The 22,092-nt window shown below is 46.5% G+C and overlaps 1 protein-coding gene across 1 annotated transcript in view; it reads left to right on the forward strand.

Annotated features, from left to right (window-relative positions):
* The first annotated feature begins 767 nt into the window (after window positions 1-767).
* SLCO3A1 (solute carrier organic anion transporter family member 3A1) overlaps window positions 768-22,092 on the forward strand; it is a 147,019-nt gene continuing 125,694 nt past the window's right edge. Inside the window, exon 1 of the mRNA XM_087744664.1 lies at window positions 768-959. Coding sequence (XP_087600790.1) covers window positions 783-959 — 177 coding nt within the window. The 5' untranslated portion in view covers window positions 768-782. The remainder of the gene's footprint in view (window positions 960-22,092) is intronic.

The following is a 22,092-nucleotide window of genomic DNA, read 5'->3' on the forward strand; positions in this document are numbered from 1 at the left end:
ATTAGTGGTTTTTAAAAGAAGATATCTCTTGAAATTAGAACTGGAGGTGGGAGCGACAACAAAAGGCGCTATCAGAAAGACACGTGGCGGGGGACACGAAGCACGGGCCGGGAGCGAAGGCTCACCCACATGGCAGCAGCGCTGCAACGCAGGACACCTACTGCGGTTTATTCTTTTGAACGTGCAGTTTTTATAGGGCCTCCCTTCGCCCTTTAGGAAGGAGCATTTGCACAGAGATGAAATTAGGGCGCCCAAGCTGGGGGAGGCCAGGAAGGAGACGCGGGCCAGGCCTATTCGGGGGCAGCTCGCCCTCACCCTGCGTGAGGAACTTCCACCCCCGTGCGGGGACCTCCCCTGCTCGCGGGCCCCGGCCCCGCACCGGGAGGCAGCGGGGGACGCGGGTGCCGCGGCGGCCGCCCCTGCCGCGGCGATAAGAGCCGGCCGCGCCGCGCCGCCCCGCGCCCATCCCGGGACGGGGCCGCCCTCCCGCCTCCCCGCCCGCCGCGGAGCCTCCGCCGGCGCCAGCCCCGCGCTTTCCCCCGCCCCTCGCCGGCGGGGGCGCGGATCCGGCCTGCGCGGGGCCGGCGGAGAGAAGGAGCGCGGCGGGGCGAGGGGAGGAGAGAAGGGAAGGGAGGCGGCGGCGGCGAGCTGGCCATGGCAGCAGCCCGCGGGCGGAGAGGCAGCCGCCGCGGGCTGCCGCTGTGACTGGCACCCCGAGGAGGAGGAAGGCGCGGAGCAGCCGCGGGGCCCGCCATCCCGCGGCGGCGGCGGTGCCCGGGAGGATGCCGGGGAAGCGGGGCTCGGCGGGCAGCGGCGGCGGCGGCAGCGAGCTCCCCGGGGCCGGCGCGCCGCGGCAGCGGAGGCGGCGGAGGAAGGTCTCCTGCTTCTCCAGCATCCAGCTCTTCCTGGTGTCCGAGTGCGCCCTGATGCTGGCCCAGGGCACGGTGGGAGCCTACCTGGTGAGTGGGAGCCGGCCCGCGGAGCCCCCCGCGCTACCTGCCGAGCCGGCGCGGCGGGGCTGAGCCGGCGGCCGCTGCCGGGCGGGGGGCGCCCGGGGCGGGGGATGCGCCGGCAGAAGTGGAGGGGAAGTTTCCTGGCAGCCCCCCGCCTCCCCTTCCCCGGGTGGGTTTTACACCAGCCCAGCGTTTCACGGCTTAAATGACTCAGCAGCGCTGAGGGGTTACCCTTCTGCCGTCCCTCCGGCGTGTGCGGCGGGAACTTCTGCAGCCGGTCCCCCGGGCTCCCGAAACCCCGCCGCACGGCTCTGCATGCGGGCTGGCTTGTCACTGCTGCCGGCTTCCGAGCTGGCCGGTAACTCGGGTCAAGTGCCAGCCTTTCCAGTTTATACTGAATAAATACCAAGAAAACCTAGTGGGGCATTTACTTCATGCCGCCTGCGTTACTCATTTTCCTTGTCCTCTTCAAGTGATGCAGCGGTGTTAAGCGCAGCAGCTCCGTAAGTCTTGGCGTTAGGTAGAGAACGGTCCAAATAAGACTTTGCACTGAATTTACATAGTGAGATCTGGTGTCAGAGGCGGAACCGTAGTAGAAAAGTTGGAAGGATGTCCATACGGCTGTGCTTGTGCCTTTGAGTATACAGCGAGAGAGGCAGCCTGTGAAAATGAAGCGTTCTTCCAGCAGATGTAAGCGTATAGTTGATTTAAATTTCTCAAAATAGCTTGCTGGATTTGAGAATTATAGTTTCCATGGAAAAGAAATGTATTCATAATCTCTGAGGCTTTTTGAGGCCATACACGTAATACATTATACAGTAAGTGTAAGATCTCCGCATTCTGTACTTGTATTCAGTATTTAGCACTGCTCCTCTCTCACATGCTCAAACTACTTATGCAAATTTGTACTGAACGTGATCTATAATTTTTCAAGGTATGTGGCTACACTAACCGTGGTTAATATTCCCTGTTAATATGAAATGGAAATTAGCAGTCATCTCCATAGAATAAAATGCATAAGTTTAGTTTGGAACACATTTGTAATTCCAAAGGGAACTCCATCACATCTGTTGAGATAAATTAAGTAATTCTATACCCTATGTGAGTATAGGTGGATATCACTTAATTTGTAGGAGCCAGACAGGGACATGCCTCTTCTATGTGAGTAACACTGTAGTAAGTAAATATACTGTTTCTGATGAGCTACTTGCAAAATGAGCTGTCAGCATGAACGAGTGTGGGATAATCCTTCGTCAAAGTAATGGCCAAGGAAGAGCCCGCTCAGGTGATGTCACCCAGTGGGCACCAGTATGCTGGAAATGTGTAGGGCTGCTAGAGGACTATTTATTTGCACGCTTCGCTACCGTGTCTGAGGACAGGATCGGCAGGAATAGTCCCTAGCATGGCATTTTCCTCAAAGTCCTTTGCATTGCTCTTTCCTCACCAATTCAGCATTTCTTTTCCTGTTTTCCCCAACTCTGGTGGTGTGCTTTGTACCGGAGTAGCGCGCTCGCTCCCTCCCATGCACCCCAGCCCCACCAGCTGGAAAACACCGCTGCCATCGCGGTTCCTAGAGTCCTACCTCCCTCCTCCGAGGGGTTAACTGGGCTGAGGTGCTGCTGTCCCTACCCTCTGCCATTCTCCAGGACTGTGTCCTGACCAGCATGACATCAGGCCCCCCATGGCCAGCCGGATCCAGAAACAGTAACAGACAACTGGTCAGTGGGGAGAGAGAGAGAAAAAAAGAAAACTCAACTCAAAACAATCCCCAGCATGCATAAGCAGTGGCCCAGCTGCACTGTGCAAGTGTTCCTCCGTTCCCTGTATAATTTATCTTCCGTCATTGCAAATACCACGCAGCTCTTCAAACAATGAACAGATGCAAATGTGGAATTATCTTTGGAGGGTAAATCTGTGCTTAAAGCGAATCTGGAGGAGCGCTGTGCTTACAGGTGTCACGGGGGAGTGGGAGCAGGAGCAGGAAAGATGCTTGGTAGGAAAGAGTGGAGGACCTAATCATTTTTGCAGACCAGATGTCCCATGGGGCCAAATGCTGTTCTCAGGTGCTGTCTTGGGGGTAGAATCAGTGGAGGCACTGCAGAGTTGCCCAGGTGTAACTGCAAGTGGATATTCATTTACTGGGGCTCCTGGGATGAGCAGGGGCTGTTGGGCTCGGCGCTGGTGCGCCGGGCTGCTCCCCGGGGGACAAATTAGCAGGCGAGACAAAGCGGAGAGCAAACAGAAAGACAAATAGGGAGATGCTGCGGAGGACAGGCACAGTGTGTAGTTCTGGGCAGTTGAATAAACTACTAATTTTAGCCTGTCAGCAGTGAGCGAGTACTGTATTCATACTTCTGCTTTGCTTGGCCACATGTGTGACTTTCCCTAGTTATTTGTAACTCAGGAAGAGAAACCTTTTTTCGCCTTATACGGCGACAAGTTGGTTTCCTCGGTTTTTGTCTGCCTTGCTCTGCACAGGGAGACCATGAGGGCAAAAACTCAGCTTGTTGAGCAAACAAGGCAGCCGCTTGGCTTTTTAGGAGTGATTGTAGAGCTCAGTTTTGATTGGGCTTGGCTTTCATGTTAGTACATTTAGAAGTGGATATTGTTATTTCTTTTTAGAGATGTAAAAACTTCTTTTTTCCATGTTCTCCGCACAATAAACTAGCAGTGCCCACTTGAACATATGTACAAAGTAGACGTTCATTCATTATGTGGTTTTGAAGCAAAGATCATTCACTTTTATTTGTTCATAAAACATTGTGCTTGCCAACAGGGTTTTATAAATAATAAATGCTGATAAAAATCTATAAAGTCCAATTCTTTTCCCACAGAACTCAGCAGTGAAAATAGCCCAGGATGCCAATAGTGGATGTCTACGGTTAATTAGTACGGTGTCTCTGAGGTTCTTCATGTGAAGTTTTAGGGAGTATTTTATCAATGTCATGTTCCAAAATATTTGTCAATTATTGTGCTTGCTGTTTGCAAAATGCACATGTTCCAAAATGACTTGGTGCCATATCCTGCATAGTTTATGCAAATGCAAGCCTGCGCTGCTGCCTTAATTTCTGGGGCTGCTGAATACACCCTATTATTTGCATGTTCTTGTAAGGTTTTGTGTATGCATTTATTTGGCTTCATCTAATTACTCCTGCGTGCTTTTGGAAACTTGAATTTCCCAGCAACTGCAGTGGCGGCGAGGAGAATGCTGCTTGTAGTCTGCAGGCATTCCTGCTGCAGAAGTTACTCAGGGGTTTTGCAGCAACTTTCAAAAGCCCAGATGATTTCCACCCCCGGTTGCTCTCCTGCAGCGTAGGTCCGTGGATTAAAGAGCCGAGCGTTACTGGTGCAGATGGCACCAGGAGGGAAAGGCTGGAACCTCCGTTTTCCAGACAGAGCCTTGTGCCTTTCAGGCGAATGCAGCAGTGTGATCAGTCATGCCGGCCGTGCAGCGATGAGGATTTCGATAAGGCTGATTCACATACCTTGGCAACACTTCCCTCCCTGTTCCCCCACCCCTGAATTGCTGCTTGCGTTGTATTTTGGAATAGTTTAACCGGTAATAACGTTCTAAGTGCTCCTGACGGTTTATCGCCGAGGCATTTCATCACCCTGCCAGTGAAACCTTGTGCCTAGCCAGTGGTGAAATCATTGCTTTAGCAGAAGGTGAAGAGCTCTCGGTTTGACAGCCACAGTTTGTGGAGCAGGAGCGCGATTTGATTTTCTCTCCACAGCCTTTAGCCTCGGCTCGCTCCGGTTTGAACTGACCTAGTTGCAAGCACCCAACATCTGCCAAAGTCACGGGCTTCTTTAGATAAAGGGCATGCATATGGGAAGCGCGTTGAGAAACAGTTATTTGGTGTGCTCTGGATAGCTGTTTTTACAGAGCTTTACTGAGATGTCTCTGTTTGCTGCAGCTTTGAATGCAGCTATTCATGTGTTTTATCAAGTGATAGAGGATGACTGGCCTGAGCATGAGATGGAAAGGAAAATAATTGGTCCCTCCCAAGGAGGGTGCATTGGTGTTTGCGTGGGAATGAATGCCAAATTGTTTCTTGTTTTGCTGAATGAAAACTTTTGAGCCACGCTTAACTTCCCGGCTAGAGCTTTGCCCGTGCAGCAGTGTTTGACTGCAGCTTGCAAAAGCCCTCTTAACATATCTGAAGTAAAAATAGTACTGTGTGAGTCCAGGTGGGACTGTGTGTGTGTATGTGGTCTCTGAGACAGGCTCCTTCTGTTCAGTTTTATTGCTACTGGGGTTTGGGATATTAATGACAATCGTAAAATTCCATATTCAGGAAAAAAATAAGTATCAAAGATAAATACAGATAAAGTTAATCATCAAAGGGTTCCTGCTGGAACAAACAGAACAGGGGTCCTGTGAGACGGACACCGGGGAACTGAGGGATTAAGAGCAGAATTTGGCTCTTGGATTTTTAGGTCACTTTGGTGTGCAACCCCTTCCCCTCCCATGTTGAATGTGACAAATACAATACTGTTTTCCTGTTACAGAAAGCGGTTGTATCCTGTTGGAGAGATCCACTCAAACCCTCCTTGGAGTCAGTGGAGAGGTCCGCATGGAGGATATCATTAAAGGCAATTTCGATATAGGAGTACTGCAACGCTTCAAAGCTTTCTGGTGGGCTTGGTGCTGTACAATAGAATTTGCCTCTGAGCATTTGCAGTCGGAGTAGACTGGGTGGGAGAAATGTTGCAGGTGGGGAAACTGAGGCAGAGATTAGGAGCTTGATTCTGTTGCTGAAGCTATTGATAAAGTTTTTGCTTGGTTAACAACAGCAGAGCCCGAATGGCTTAGGCATGGGTGGAGAAGAGTCTGGCAGAGCAAGGGATTTCAGTTTCAGGTGCTTCAGTCCAATGACTTAACTGCAAGAGCAGTTTTTCCCATTGAATTTATTATTGTTTTTATTAAAGTATTTATTTTCCTAGAATAAGAATCAGCTTTAAAATACTGCTGTCCTTTTTTTTTTTCTTTCCATCCTCAGCAGTGCTGAGTAATAAATTAGCTGTAATGCTCATAATTTATTTGTCACTGGGGTATTTAAGGGGAAAAAAAAACATGGAGTGAAAATAAATGTTTTAGTGGGGATGAAGATTGCCAAGCATTGGCTGGTTATTGCTTACAGTTCATTTTCCCTTAATATATCTTTGCTGGCAATGTTATTTCTGGAAAGTTGTTTCTAGTATGCCTTTCCCATTAGAGAATATTGTCTGTTTTGCAGCTGAGTTGCGCAGAAAGTTATTCTAAAGTAGCTCTTTTGACTCCATTCATATTTCTTCTTGAAGAAGCCTTTTGATGTTTTTTGGGTCTCTGACTGCAGGGTGGAGGAGAAACCAGATCCAGCTCTGGGTTCTGATGCCTTCAGACTCCCGTGGGGCTCGGGTCGGGAGTGTGGTATTGATTCATTAACATAAAAACTTTCTATAAATCAGTAGAAACTAATTCCGATCCAGGCGTAGGTTGGATTTTTGAGTATCGGGAAGGCTTGTGAGTAACTGGCATTTATGCTTTGGTTTAAAGTTTTCTTTTATCTACTGCTAATAGATGAAATGGTGTAGATATAACAACATGTTTGTCTCTTACATTATATACTGTGTGCCATTTGCAGAGTAAATCCAAACTTGCAATCTGATGCCTTCTTGGTTAAATGCATTTAAAGGCAAAATGCACTTGATGCATAAGAGAGTGAACTAATTGATTTTAGTGTTTGGGGTTTTTTTTATTATTTTTAGCAGAAAGTTTGGCAGTTTTTCCTTTTCTCTGTAAGGGCCAAGTGATACTTGTAAGCCCTGAAAGAAAGAGCAGCCTGTTAGAAATGTTATGATCCATCGTAAACCCAATGTCTCATTTCTTTTGGCCAGCCTTCGCTTCCAAAGTCCCTTTAGCATTTGCTGTGTGCCTATCTGACACCTAGCTCTCTGGGTTTTAATGGCCTGCAGTACTAGTGCAGCTGAGGTTTAAAGGGATCTTGAATTAGATCAGAGAATGCGTTGGTCTGAAGGTCTGTGTTGTTCTTGCTTAGTAACTTTATGCAGTGTGACTTGCTAAACCGTAATGTAGCCCCTGTCCCAGAGAGGGCTCGGTTGAACTCTCTCCTTCTCTGCAAGGGAGAGCAGATATTCCGGGATTTCCAGAAAGGGGTGTCTCTCAGGTTGCGTGGACTTTCTTTTCCCTTACTTTTGGTGTATTGTAAAGGACCAAAAGCCAGCTCCTGTTCTGCTATGGCAGTGTAAATTTATTGCCTCAAAAGAGTTATTCTGCAATTCATCAAGAAGAATTTGTCCTCTGTGTATAATAATCCAAAATGCTTCCTTACTTGTATACTCCTTAGTCTCTAGTTGTTCCTTCATGTTAGCAAGATTAAACAATGGCATACTATTTAGAGGGTGAGGTAGCAGCTTGGATGAATTAGTATAGCTTTGTCTTCTGATCAACACCAGATGAAGCTGGAAAGTGACATATTTTAAGCATCATCCAAGGAAGTTTAAATAAACACGTGATAATACTATGTGTAGTAGCTCCTTTAAGTGCTCCGGTGAAGTTTGGAAGAATTCATTTTTCCTATTGCATAGAAAAATGGGCCACTGATTTTGATTTACAAGGTTTCATTATAACTCTGCAGCAAAACCAGGACTTGAACCCCAAGAGTCCCATCTCTAGGTCACCTTGGAGCGATCTCTGTGTCTCTTTGTAGATACATAGTGCAATGCAAATTGCATTGCCTGCTCCACTAAGTAGAGGTTTCACACTGCCACGCTTCAGTATCAATACAATCGATAGCGATAGCAAGCTGTTCAGGGAGTTCCCGGAGTGTCTGGCACCCCTTCCCATTGGTGTTGGGAGGACTCTGCCCTGTTGTGGGAAGCATTCTGTAATGTTTAGAGAGATGGTCCCTGCATCCAAGATGTTTCAGTTTGAGTGGACGGATCAAAGCATGGAGAAAAGGAACTATTCCTTTTTCCCAGATTTTAAGTGGGGATGCAGTTGTAATCATGTAGAGATGAAGACCTACAGCATAGGTATGACTGGAACTGCCCCTTCTCATTTAGCAAGTCTAGGAAAGACCTCAGAACTAAAATCAGATTTCTTAAGCTCTCCAGTTAGCAACTTTATCTTTTCGAGCCTTATTCTGAATGTGATGTGCTTCTGCATTTTGATACCTAAATATTCCTTACTGAAGGGAGGGAGGCCCCCTCCTTCTGCTGTTGCACAGTGCCCGTTGTATTGAAGTTGCAGATCTTTTACTGGGGCTCGTATGGCAGCAGTGCCTGAACGCACTCAATAGTTTCAGGTGGCTGCTTGCAGCATAAAAGCAAAATCTTTATTTCAGGTTTGCTTGAATATTTATCATCATCATTATTTCTTTTCTATGGTTCAAGAAAAGCAATGTGTTATGGTTTGATTTTTGTTTTTCCTCTCTGTTGCCTCTGCCTTCGTAGTACCCTTTCTCCTCACCAAGCAGCCAGCTGATTTCCCCATATTTTTTGAACATCTTTCTTTTTGGTGTCTGCAGCTATCGCATGGATGATTTTTGCATGTTTGCAGGCTCAGTGACTTTTAGATAAGTGGCTGTGAGGGCAGGTGTGGGAGCACAGAAGTTGTTTTTCCATGCTACATAATGATCTATTTTCTGGGCAAGGATTGGTGGTATTGTCTTGTTTTTAATATTTAAATGTCCTTTTAAAACACTTACCATGCTGTTCACCTTTATAATTCATTATGCCTTAAGTTTACTGAAAGTGGAAAAAGACTGAAAATTCAGTTTCATGGTGGTCCATAAAATGACAGTGAAGTTTTTGAAGGAACCTGGATAATTCAGTTGTATTGAGGTCTTCGTGACTCACCCAGCATTATGGTTTCTGAAGCAACTATGTCAGATTTGCTTTCAAGTTTGGTTTTTTTTTTGGTGCTTTGATGTTTGCATCTGAATCCAACATTTTCTCTAGGTTGTTTGTTTTTTTGTTGTTGTTGTTTTTGTTGTTTTTTTTTTTCCCTAATAAAGAGGCAACTACAAACTCTGCCACAAAAGAAACTGGAAGAAAGCTTTTCTGTTTGGGAAGACTTGTGTGGTGTGGGTGTGGAAATGTTTCACTTTTCATTTTCAAAAATATATAGTATCTTTTCTTTTCCCACTAAAAGTTTTATTTTGGCTGAATTGAAATCAGCATTGGTTTTGGGTCAATGTCTAAGAAACAGCCTTGATGCATGTATTGTATTTGTATATGTAAGTGTATATTGTATATGTGTATTTTAAGGTGATACTTCACAGTTTAATGCCTGAAGAATCTAATGAAACGATGGGGAATTGCTTTACAGTCAAGGTGCCAGGTAGTTGTGTCCTCTATGTTCCTAAACCAGGTGAATTATTCTATAAATTTATGTAAGGCGAAAAGTAAGTATTTTTCCTGGGGTCTGCTTGGAACCTGTATGAGATGAAGCTTTGCATGCTCTCAGCTGGCAGGGAGCACCTACATTCAAATGCAGGATGGCCAGAGGTTAGCAGCGATGGGTATGTTTGCTGTATCAAGGCAGAGTTCTGAGTTTTCTGTAGTTTCAGATTTGTTTCATCCTTTTAATTCTCCAAAGGGATAACAGAGAGTGAGAAAATAACATAGCTTCATAGGATTGCAACCCGTCGTGTTAAACAATGAACGGTCTTTGTTTTCTCTGGTAGAACTTCAACAGGAAGAGCTGCAAAAAGGTTGTTTTGGGGTTCTTTTTTTTTTTTATTTCTGAAAAGGAGGATGTGAAATAGCTGCTACCTCTTTCCACTTCTTTCCTCAGCTTTGTGCAAACATAGGTTGGCACATCATTAGCAGTAGACCAGAGAGTTGCTTGGGAGCATTATGATGCTGGAGTGTGTGCCAAACCTCTCACTTTGGCTTGAAGGGAATCTCTGAAAGGCTGCAGGAGGACTGGCATGTGCCTTGCTTGATGCAGTAGCAGGACAAGTCCTCTGCACAATACCAGGCCTGTATGTACACATACACATGTCTAAACTGAGAAATGTCAAGGGAGAAGAGGTGCAGCATTTGAAGCTTCCAAAAGCGAAACTAAAGATACCGACTAAAAGAAAATTATTTTGAAAAATATGAAGGAAAAATGCCCCCAGTGGTGTCCTGCTGCTTATTGTGCCGTGCTAATGACTTTCATCTGCTGGAAACATGCTTACTTCTCATCCTGACGCAGTTTGAGTGTTGCATGATGAATTGAGATGCCAAATTAGGGGTCGATCCTTTCTTTCCCTGTAACTGGGAAACAACAGAAAAATAACAATATGTAACTACGTCTTGATTTTTAAAGAGGAAAAACTTTAGATTTCCAGTTTTTCAGTCCTGTCCTTGCTTGGTGAGCTATTGTGGTGGGTTAATCTTGGACTGCAGCCAGACGCCCACCCAGCTGCTCTTTCACTCCTCAACAGGGCAGGGGCAGAACATGAGGTGAAAAAGATTGTGGGCTGAGATAAAGACTAGCAATTACTGTCAGGGGCAAAACAGACTTGACCTGGGGAAAAGTAATTTTTATTGCCAATTAAAATAGATTTGGATGTTTAAAACAAAGACAAAAATTAAAACACTGCCTTTCCCCCATCCCTTCTTCCCAGGCTCACTGGGGGCATGTCTCCATCGGATGCTTGCTGCGCTGTCCTGGGAGAGCATCTGCCCTTGCCCATGAGCTAAAGTAAACAGTTAATCATGTTTGAGCACTGTCATGCTCTTTGCAGAAATGTTGGCTGACATTGGGTAAATGGTTTTCCCTGTGCTTGGATCTTTGGTGGTCACTGTTTTTTGTGGTGTGCCACTGGGCAGCAAGCAAGTTCAGCCCAAGAAGAAACACGTGTCTGTGTGACTAAAACATGGTGATATTCTTTCTGTCCTGCAGGTGTTGTCTGTAAAATTTTATTATTTTGGGAATTAACCTTCCCCATCGGCTATGCCAAGTGCTGCGGTTTGTGTGATGGGCAGAGAAAGCGGTGGGCGTATATGCCCTTTATGAGAAATAGCAGGCAGCATTTTTAGGGCTTACCAGCAAAAGAAAACTGTGGGTTTTGTTTTTGTCTTGTTCAACGTACAGGGCCGAGAGCGGTTAATTACAATGGGCCTTTCAGCCTCTGCATGAGATGCACACTTTGTTTCCTGCTGCCTATGGCTAGTTATAATGCAGGTCCTTATGTCTGAAGTCAGCGCAGCTGCTTGCTGAGGGACAGGAGCTTTAGCTGAAGGGATGCCTTGTCTAAGGGTGCTTGTTTGTGAAGGGTGGTGATGTTAGTTTTGTAATATCAGCCGGTTTGGGCATTCCTGTAATCGGTCTCATCCGTGGTGCTCGGTGCAATGAACGCCCACTGAGCTCAATTGTGTTCCTGCAGGAACCTGCTGCATCTTGTGTTCTCCAGCTTCGGTCCAAAGAGGGGTGCTTTGGCCCCAAGTTTGTATTTCTGTCATCAAAAGGTGGTATCAAAAAGCACATGGCTAGCTTGAGCCCTTGGGTCACAGTGCTATGATGCTAGTCTAGGTTGGGTTTTGTGTTCTGTTTCTTCTCTTGCTATAATCTGTGATATTTAATACTATTAAAAAATTGTATATCAAGGGAGCTGCCTTGGGGTTGCTGAAAAACTTTCCCATAGTCTTTGGGATTCAAACCTACCAACTTTCAAGAACTCAAGAGCAAAGGCTGAAAAGGGAAGATTTCAAGTATTCCATGGAGCTAGATAAACCGTTTGCTTCCAAGAGTTTATTTGCTCAATTGAGGCCACTTCTGCATTGACAAATCTCTGTGAATGAATGGATTCCAAAAACAGCTTGGGAGTTATTCGATGGCTATTGAAGTTAAGCCACACTAGCAAACCATGTGCTAGAGGCACAGCTTTGTGGGTTTGTTGTGTCATTTGGCACAACTGTACGAGCTTTCTCAAATGCTGGCCCTATACAGAAGTCCAGTGTTTTCTGTGGATTGGCATGCATCAAGGCTGCTGTGTTGCTCTTAATCTCAGTGCTAGCTCTTACTAAGAAGGCAGAAGTTTCAAATTTCTTCTTGCTGTGTCTTGTGGCATCATTTGGAGCTTATGGTGTAGCCTTCCATAGCTGAGATGGCATTTATTGATTTGAATCATTCAGCTTAATGCTGGACAAGCTTTTTGCCAGAATTTTTGTTTTGACTTCTTATTTAAATAGATCCCTAATGAATTACTGTAGTTGTGTATAATGACTCTTGGGAAATATTGGATGCGGCCTCTAGAATCAGTTCTGTGCTGTTTTCAAATTGCAAACTCTCGAGCAGTGCCCAGGGTCCCCTGTCGTTATCTGAGTTTTCAAGATGATCCCACATTAATAAGCTGCATCTTTGGTATTCTGTGGGCAGGTATCCAGTGAGCAGTCGGTTAGCAGGGTAACAACTCGGAGGTAAACCTGAATGCAAAGTTCTCTCTGCTTTCAGTGCATTGCTGGTACCAGAGGGTTGCTGGCAGGAGAAGCTGGCTTGTTTTCATCCAGGACACAAGATTTTTATTTCTTCAGGGTCAGAAGACCAGTGAAACCAGTTGAGGATTCTGCATAGCTGGGATTTTGAGTCAAGGGAGGAGGGAGAGTGGGAGTGTCTGGGGTGGAGGCAGGAAGGCAGAATTTAACTTCTTGGAGAGCTCCTTTTACATATGGAGAAAGCCCTTCAAGTAGGGCTGCAGGAAATAATCATTACATGGCTTCATTGAATTGGATTTCTTGCTTGTGGAAGCCACAGCAAGTCTGGGAATCAGTATAAGGTTGTATGGTCTCATGTCTGGAAGTTTTTTCCTAGGCTCTCCTGTAATGTCCCAGCTCAATACTTCTGTGTCCCCGTCTTCAAAATTACTTGATCTGAGATGGCATTACTCTTTGGGGGGGGGGGGGGTGGTTGGCCAAAATGAACAAAAATGTTCTGCAAATGGCCTGTGGCAAAGTGGGGTCTTCTGATTTAGCTAACAGTGCCTCTTGGCGTCAATGGAGTGTGTCTGGTTATTCCAATGTTGGATTTGGTTACTTCCATGTCAAATTTGGCCAAAACTTTATGGATTTCTGTTAGGCATTGCACTGAGCCTTCAAGGTATGGGGTCTTTAAGAGATACATAGAACTTTGCTACACTGGAAATGCAAGTTGAAACTAAAATGACCTTTGCTTTCTCCTTTATTTGCCCCCTATGGTGCATAGTGTATAGATTCAGACGCTTTCAATTTGATTCTCAGCATCCTGATTATGCTCAGAACTCTTGGTATCCAGACAGCGTCACAGAAAATTAAGTTCATGGAGTGTTTCCAGAAGTCCATGTCACTGCGTATTTCCCTGCCCTCTCCCTCGCCCCCGCTGCTCACACAAGTGAGAGATTAAATGATGGGGGAACAGCAACTTGTTTCCTCTGAGCCAATACTGGCTAGGCAGATTCTGTTGATGGTGGCATCTTGGCAGGGACAGAGGAACATTCCTGCCACACGTGGGTAATGTTTTCAAGCCAGGCTCTTACTTTGCAGCTGGCTGTCCAGAGCTGTCATGTCCAAACTGACTCCCTTCATCAGTCAAGACTAATGTTTGTGCCCAGAGAAACCTGTTTTCATTCCCATTTGGACAATGTGACATGTGGCAGACTTGGGAGAGGATAGCTTTGCCCATGGGCTAATGCTTGTTGGCTGAGGAACAACAACTATTTGTATTTTCTGGTGACGATGCAGACCAGGGGTGTTTGGGCTCTTTTCCTGGCTTTGTCATGGATTTCCCCAGGCCTTGTTTGGGCTTTTTCTCTCCATCAGCAAATGTGCTAGTTATGGTATTGTCTGGCTTCATGGGCATCTTGTGGGCTGGGGTGGTGGGCACTCAGCTGCTACAGTGACGGTAACTGGAATGAAAGCGGCACCCTGGCTTGGACCGTGAACCAGCTCTCTATCAGCTACCATAATAAATTGAATTAAATGAATTAATGGGCTGGTAACTTTGTTATCCTACCTGTGGTTGATCTGTGGGGCTTCTCCCTTCACCCTGGGCTGTGATGCAGCCTTGTTGCCAGCTGAGTGGTATCCCTGCTTCCTTCACACCTGCCTGAAATCACAGGGTTGAAGCGTCTGGCCCTTTGCTTTTTGAGCCTTCACAGGAAAAGACTACTTGGGGCTGCTTTACTTGCTCTTGTGTAGTGTTGGATTTTAAAAGAGCCTGAGGGTATTATTTTTCAAAGATGCTTTCTGAGCCATATTCTCATTGACAAAAGTGACTAAGTGTCTCTTTGAAAATGGGACTCTTGTTCCAAAGCCACTTAAGTGCTTTTGAAAAATCTCCTTCCCTGTTATTGACTGCAATGGACTGCTTCAGTGGTGTCTAGCTTGATTTAAAGCAGGCCAAATTTAGAGTCTAAATGTTATGTGTCTGGCTAATAAACTGTATTGTAATTAGTACCTTGGGGAGGCAGGAACCAGGGAGAAGCTGAGTATAAAGAGAATGAACTTCATGTAGAAGCTGTCTGCGAAGGATGAGTGAGGAACTGTGGAAGGAGATGAAAACACGGGATTTGAAACGGCTGCGGAGGATGTGTGCGATGGGAAGAAAATGAGCATGGAGCTGCGAGGCAAACTTTAATAGGCTTGGGTTAAAGAAGACAAAAGATCTAGCATAGCAGGTAGTGAGACTGGATGAAGAATGATCCTTCCACCAGTCAAACCCTCTCAGTTACTGTAACCTGCAGACAGGCTAATGCAGGTGCCAGTTTTCCAGCTTCCCCAACGGAAGCTGGACTGGACTCATCCCTGTTCTCTCTTGCAGGTCCACTAGTGTCATCTCCCAGCTTGAGAAACCCACGCTCAGGGACTGCATGGGCCACTTTGCTGAGATATCAGGGGCTTTGTCTTGCTTGGTTTCATGCATATGACTTTCATTTCCCTTTGCTTGCTGTGTATCTCCCAGTGAGGCTTAGCATGGCTTTGAGCAATGCACCTGGAGGTGAGAGATTCCTGCTTGTGGTGGGAATGCTGCAGCCACGTGTGCAACTCTTGTCCTGGCTGGTCTGTCATGCACCTGCAAAATCAGGGTTAAGAGAAACCAGAGGCTGAGAAAGTACACGGAGAAAAGAGATAGCGCTCATGTTGGCTGCACTGACCGATTGGTTAGTGAATGTCTCTGGCTTGGTGTTGAGCATTGAATGCAAAACCGTTCCCATTCTGCAGTGCCTGAATTCTGGATTCCTCCCAGAATTTGGTGTGCCCCTGCTGTAGGAGCAGTGGTCCTCCATGGGAACCTCTCTTGTATTGTGCTTTTGCTCCCGTCAGACTCTGGTGGGTAAGTGGAAGAGGTGGTGACTTCTGTTTTCCTTGCATGTGCTCATTGAATTTTTGCAGGGTCTGGTGATTCTACAGTGAGAGTGAGGGGACCCTGTCAGCTGCTGTTCGGTGTCTGTCTCTGACACGGGTTATTGTTAATCCTGTAGATACAGGGCTGAAATTCAGCCATCTGTGTGTACAACCTCAGCAGATGCATTTGTTCATTGGCTTTTTGATAGCTCACTTCATAGTGAATCCCAAGGAACAGAGCTCCCATCATCTGGTGAGACATCTCATTGCCTGTGTCTCCCTTTTACAGGGAACAAGTTGAGACAAGTGAGATTATGACAAGTCTGCAAGTCCTAGCTGGATCTCCCATTTAATTTTTCTTTAAGAATTTTTTTGTTCCCTATATGTTGTTTTGTCTGTGTTATTTTAAAAGACATTTGTAAATCGCCTTCTGTTCCGGAGGAAAGGGGCTTGCTGCCTTTGAGAAGTGGTAAAATGGGGAGATGTTATGATGGTATGGGATATAAATTGAATGGCTTGTGTTGCACTCAGGACTGCCAAACTTAAACATGCAAATGGCACAAGTCTGCCCTTTACCACTTCCACCCCCCATTCTTCACACAGGAAACGTTCAGGTAATAACCAGGTTCTCCGATGGGAATAGATTTAAGATCATCTTCAAGCCCTGACTTGTTGTCTGTTTACACCACGAACCCCCTGCGCTCACCTCCCAACCTGCCCCATTCTTCGACGGGAAGTTTGGCAGCAGCCGGCACGCAGCTCCCGTTCGTACCCTTGGCTCTGCACAGAGACAACGTGGAAGGAGAAATGAGTCGTTTGTGAACAGCTTTGTGGGAGGGTGTTACTTAGCAAATAAGCAGGATGACACCGACAGCTCTTGTGTGGGCTGCAGGGTGTGAGATGGGGATAAGCAAGCAGCTCACGTGGCTTTGGGACAGGTCGGGGTGTTGCTAGTTAGGTGCTAGAGAGACCCTAATTCCACATGCAGATGCTTACAGTAATTTGGTGTTTCTTTTACGAGTTGTTACAAAGCGCTGCGGATTGACAATGCAATGTGGCCATTTTGTTGGTTCCCTTTTAAATGGCTTCCTTCCTCCCAAGGCTTACTAAATTAAAGCATTTCGTGGTACTGGTTGATGAGAAATGCCTGTAACTTCTCCCTAAGCTGAGTTTCCATTTGCTGTAGCCAGGCATCCTTGCTGCTGGGTAGGGAGTGAAGCACAAGAGATATCAGCAGAGCCAGAGCAGATGAGGAGAAAAGTAGTAGGACTTGTCAGAAAACCTCCTCTCTCAGTATATAGCATTTTTATAATCACCGTTGTCCTCCAACCATGAAAACTGAATTCAGCTTCCATCAAGGCTTTTCTTAATGCTGCTTTAGAGTGTCCTGCCTGTGTCTCTTCTGCCCTGGTTCTTGCCTGGCAGCTGGGAATGCTTCTGCAACCAGCTCCGCGGGCCGCCTCTTCATCTGCGCTGTGGCATAACTTGGATGCAACCCTTAGCCCTGAATTCAGCTCCTGATCGTAAATTAAGATAACATGCAGTCCTTCGCATGACTGGTTTTCTTGTCAGGCTTGCATTATGGTTTCTGCTGTGGTAAGTAGTGTTGTTTATAGTAGAAAGCCTTCTCTGCAGGCATGAAAGTGTTGTGTTAGGAAGTATTTTATTAGATAAACAAGCAAACTTGCATTGATTTGGGGAGGTGGAGAAGTGAGGATGTTGCAGTGTGGCAGCTTAGGATCCTGCCTCTCCAGTGCTTTGACAGTACATAGGACAGGGCTTTTTTCCTGTTAAGACTCTTCCAGAGATAGGAGTTTCATCTCCTTTTCTCCACTGGAAGTGAACTCAGGGCAATGGTGCCTTGTTTGCAGAGTCCTGGACCCATGTATGAATCTTACTGCCAGTCCTGTATATGGCCAAGAGTGCCTTTGATGCTGTAGGAGCCTACATTTGAGTTATATCCAGTTTAAATTCTTCTTTATCTGGCTTTGTACACGTACTTGCCGGCCACAGGAAAAAAAGGAGCTCCATCTCTGAACGTGTCGAAGGTGCTCCAGCTGCTTTCCCTTGGCTGTTTACTTTGACAGAGCTGAGCGGCCGCCCCGCTCACGAGCCCCTGCTGCTGCACACTTACTCCACGTGGAATTCTTCATCCTCCAGGTCTGAAATGTGCCAGCAGCGCTGTTCTGTGCTACGGTTTTTAAAGCACGCAAAAACGCAGTTACAGGGTTGAGGTTTGTGCTTCTTTGCATGCTTATGATGCATTATTTTGCTGCCAGTGAAAATAACATTTAAAAATAAATAAGGATTCAAATATCCACTAGCTTCGTTGTATGTGTGCTACTAAAGAGCAGTGTAGGCTACAAATGGATTCTGGCACTGGATGTATTTATGTAGATACCTTGTCAGAAACTAAAATATCACCTGCCTTCACACAGTGAGGTGAATCTTGAACAGCAGACTCGGAGGCAGAAAGTTCGTGCGGACACTCCGTCTGCGGCTGTGATAATATCACCATAGGCTGGGACTTCAAAAGGTTAAAAAAATGCAGATCTCAGCCGTGGTGCACATCTGGTTCAGAGCAACAGAAAAAGCCTTTCAAGTTTTGCTAGGAAGTTCGGTGTGGCCTACTGCTCTGTACCTGGGTCTATTTTGAGCTGTCGGTGACTCGCGCTGACTTTCCATGATGGATGTGAGGGGGTGGGTTGCAAATAACACCTCTGACGATCTTTGTGTTCACACCTCTCTAAATGGGGCAGTGCTCCTGCTCTTCCTCAGGGGAGGCAGGGAAAGGGGGTCAGTCCCTTGTGTCCCGTGCAGGATCCTTAGGAAGCAAATGGGGAAGATAACGGCAGCCCGTTGCATTGCTGCTTGCTACATGGATTGCGTGGATTACAGGTTAGGATTTTATGTTGCATATTTGATTGTTATGGATCCCAGTTTCACTAGAGTAGTGGAAAATACGCTCATTTAACTTCGAGAGACATGTGACGTTTTTCTGTTTTAAGCTATTTTGAAACTGTGGCTTTGCACTGGTGTATCAACTCCTGACCAAACAGGATATCTTCTGTGGGTGCCAACTGCTCTTCGCTCTGTTTGCAATGTGCAGCAGCATATAGCATTGCTGTGAGTGTTTGTGGCAGAGCTGCATAACCCAGCAAAGGGCTATCCGGGTACGCTTGCTTTGTGCCCTGCGTTGGCTGAGGGCAAGTGGCAGAGGATGCTGCGACTACTGAAACGTGGGGAGGAGGTGCACAGTGGGGTACAAGAGGCGACAGAAAAGTTTTCTGCATGGTGCCAGAGAGGAGGGGTTGCCAAAAATACATGTCTTGCCGCGACCAGGAGTACAGTGTGCTGTTTCTGTTGCTGCACGGTGTAATACCCTTTCTACTCAGGCCCCTGAAAATCCTGACCTTGAACGTGTGCTTAATTTGGACCGTGTCAGTAATCTCAGAGCTGGTCAATGGAATATAAAATGAATTTTTCACACCAGTGAGGCATAGATCCAAGCTGCAAACTCCTCGTGGCACCAGTACAGTAACTTGCAGATTTTCCAGTGCTGGCCTAGAAACAGCATAAGCACATGCAGCAACAGCCAAGCTAATAACACCCTACTTCTCAGCAGTGGTTCAGCTGCGGCGTCTATTATCCCTGTCATGTGAATGCAGATTTCTATGCAGAGATGATTTCCAGACCTTGAGCAGAGCCAGCTTGGGTGTGTTCGTATCACCACCCTTATTTGCTTTCCCTTATGTTCATGTGCCCAAAGCCAGCACGGGTGTCAGCATCTGCGGTGAGAACATCTTTTAAGTTTCCACTGACTTTATTGGACCGGGAATGGTGTTGAAACAAATGATCAGCAGCCTGAGATGGGAGGTCCTGATGCGCTCACTGTTTCAGCGGGGTGGGGAGCAGCAAGGAATGCTGATGCCTGGGGCTGGGCAAAGGGTATTAAGCTTGTTGCCCTCCTCCCAGCCATCTGATAGGGAAGGAGTGGGCAAAATGCCAAGGGAATTGTCTGCAGTTTAAAAAAAATTGGGCTCAACCACAAGCGATCATCTCAACGCTGGAATTGCGGAGCAGAAAAACATCAGAGCAGAGGATCAGCATGGGCTTGAAGCCTGAGCCTGGTGGCTGTGCTGTCAGCTGGGAGGGTGGGTGGCGAGGGGGGCTGAGCCCACGGGTAGCAGCTCGGCGGGGAGGAGAGCCTGCCCCCAGCCATGGGATGGCCTTCGCCCGGGCCCAGGTGGCTGCTGGTGGAGAGGATGAGGTGACATCTGGTGAAGTGGGTGGAGGCGTGTGGAAGCAGCGGCTTTGTTTCTGGGATGGTCACTGGCTCTTCGAGGAATCTTGTGTTTCCTGGCTCTGTAATGGAGGCTGTGGGAGATGGTTCGCATTTGTTTTCCTTTGGGAACATAGTTGCCAGGCAATTATTTTACACCCTGTAGCACCGCAGACATGTCTCTTCAAGTCTGATCTCTTACCACATAACTGAGAAAATGTATTTTACATTAAAAAGAAGCCTTTTAAAAAGGCCCTTCAGGCATGAAGTCAATGTGTTTTCTATATATAACCCTGTATTATTAATACAATGAACTTATCTGTAGACTCTGTGGGTGAATATGACTTGATCATTGGAGATACGAACAATATGATATTCATTTTCAATGCACTGTCTCTCTGACTCCACAATGGTGCCCCCAGCCTTCAGTTCATTTCTTAGTGATAAAGTGGGGCAATAGCGTGAAGCGGGTTTGTGGATTGCATTTTCGCTGAGCGTTAATATAAAATAAACAGTCTATAGAGAGAACAAATTTACCTTGGTTCAGAAAAGCCAAGACCTATAGATTTGGGACAGACAGGAATGATGAATGTGAGCATGTATTATTGAAATAAGTCCAGAATGGCATGGCAGAAGCTTCCCTGGATTTAGTTACAGGGGTTGCAATATAAGGTGCTTTGGCTGGAAAATTTCAAGATGGTGATTGATTTATTTTCTTTTTTTTTGATGTGGGTCATTTATCCCTGTGTGCATTACGTGAGATAATTTTCCCTTTTCAATCATTGAAGAGTGTTTTAGGGTGGACTTAGGAGGCCTCTTTAGCCCAGGTCCTTTTGAGGTTGCTCTTAGAAATCACCAAACGAGTGTGTGCAGACTTCTATGGCTCTGTAAGAAGAGGAGATAGTGCAAGCATGGTACAAGTTGTAATTACTTCTTGTTATTGTGTGTTAGGCAGTGTGTTCACAGAAAGGCAGAAGGCTGAGTTACATGATCTTTCTAGATCCCGAGCCTGCTTTCTGCGTGAGCAAGGTGTGCAGATGCCCAACCTGATTTAGTTTACGGTGGTCCAGCTGACTGATCTGGTGTAGACTTAGTCTGGAGGAGCATGAACTTGTGGAGTAACACTAGCCGCACGATCCTGCTGATGTCTCTAATGCCATAGCTAAATTAGTGGAGCTGCTTTTAAAAACCGGGTGGGAGATGTCTGGAGTGGGTGAAATGGGAATCCCGCTGGAGACAGAGGATGCAGTTAGAGACAGAAAGGCAGGTCCTACCAAAGGGGGTGGTGGAGGCCTTGAGACATGGAAAAAGGCAACGAGGCTGGCACGATTGAGGGCTGTGTACAGCTAAAGTTCTTTGCTGGTCAGAGCCTCAGTGACCTGCTAAGGACTGATCTGCAGGACAGACATGAGGACGTAAGACTAGCAGGCAAGGTACAGCCGTCTTTAGCACAGGCGCATACCCGTACAAAGCTGTAGCTTCAGTGCTGTTCCCAACATCGTGGGCACTGGCGCTTGCCACGGTTACAACACTGTCTCTACCTCTGTCCTCTCCTGCCTTCTCTGGACTTGTCTGGTCCAGTGGGTGGTTTCACACCGCTAACTTTCTGGCGTCAAACCTCATGTCTCATGTATCTCGTCTGCATGAATTTTACTGGATGTTGTAATAGCTTCCTTGTAACTGTTTTCATCTTAGGTTAGAAGCTTTTTTAACTGAATATCCTTTTTAATCTATTCTTTCCAGCCCTGGCAAAACAGCTGTGTAAATTGACAGGAGCCAGGAAATAGCAGCTTCACAGCTAATAACGCGGGCTCCTGGTGTTTCCCGCTGTGTTTTAGCAGGAGGTTGTCCATCTGAAGCCACTGTGCTGCCGCACCACTCCATTCCCCGCGTCCCTGCTGTTAAACCAACGTCCACGTGGGCTGCACTCCTGAATGCTCAACCTGGTCTCGGCACACAGGAACCCTTTATAATCCTTGCAGCCTTTGCACGTGACATCAGTATTTTACAGGGACCAGTCGTGTCTTTTGCAACATTTTATGTAACTCTCGATAAATAAAGCTAGTGTCTAGAAGTGGCGATGGCTTATCTGCTGGGGAGCAGGCTTGTGAAAGGAAGTATGGGCAGTACAGTGCGCTTTTATCTAACAGTTACAAGGGCAACGGGAGCATCCCACCTGCAAACTGCAAGTATTCAGTCAGGTCACACCTTATAGGAGAAGCCCCATAAAGGTGGGGACAATGATTCTAGCCATGGGCAGAGGTTTGTTTTGAATAAATGCAGGTAACATCTCTGCTGTGTTAATGCCGATTTTGTAGTCGGCCTGTGTATTTAAGGTCACAGCCAATGTCAAAGCAAGAATTTGGGCTGTGTTGTCTGGTCTGCAGCCACCCTGGATGTAATGCAGTTGTGTTCCTGGTGTTCTCTGGCTAAAAATCTGCATGTTGACAGTTTATTTCCCAGCCCTATTTTTATTTTGGGATGTCATTCCCCCCCCCCCATGTCTGTCAGTGTTTTGGAGGCTACTCTGCTGATGCTGGT

The sequence above is a fragment of the Nipponia nippon genome, unplaced genomic scaffold, assembly GCF_047370975.1.
Source record: "Nipponia nippon isolate SJK-2023a ecotype South Korea unplaced genomic scaffold, ASM4737097v1 scaffold_9, whole genome shotgun sequence".
Classification (NCBI taxonomy): Eukaryota; Metazoa; Chordata; class Aves; order Pelecaniformes; family Threskiornithidae; genus Nipponia; species Nipponia nippon.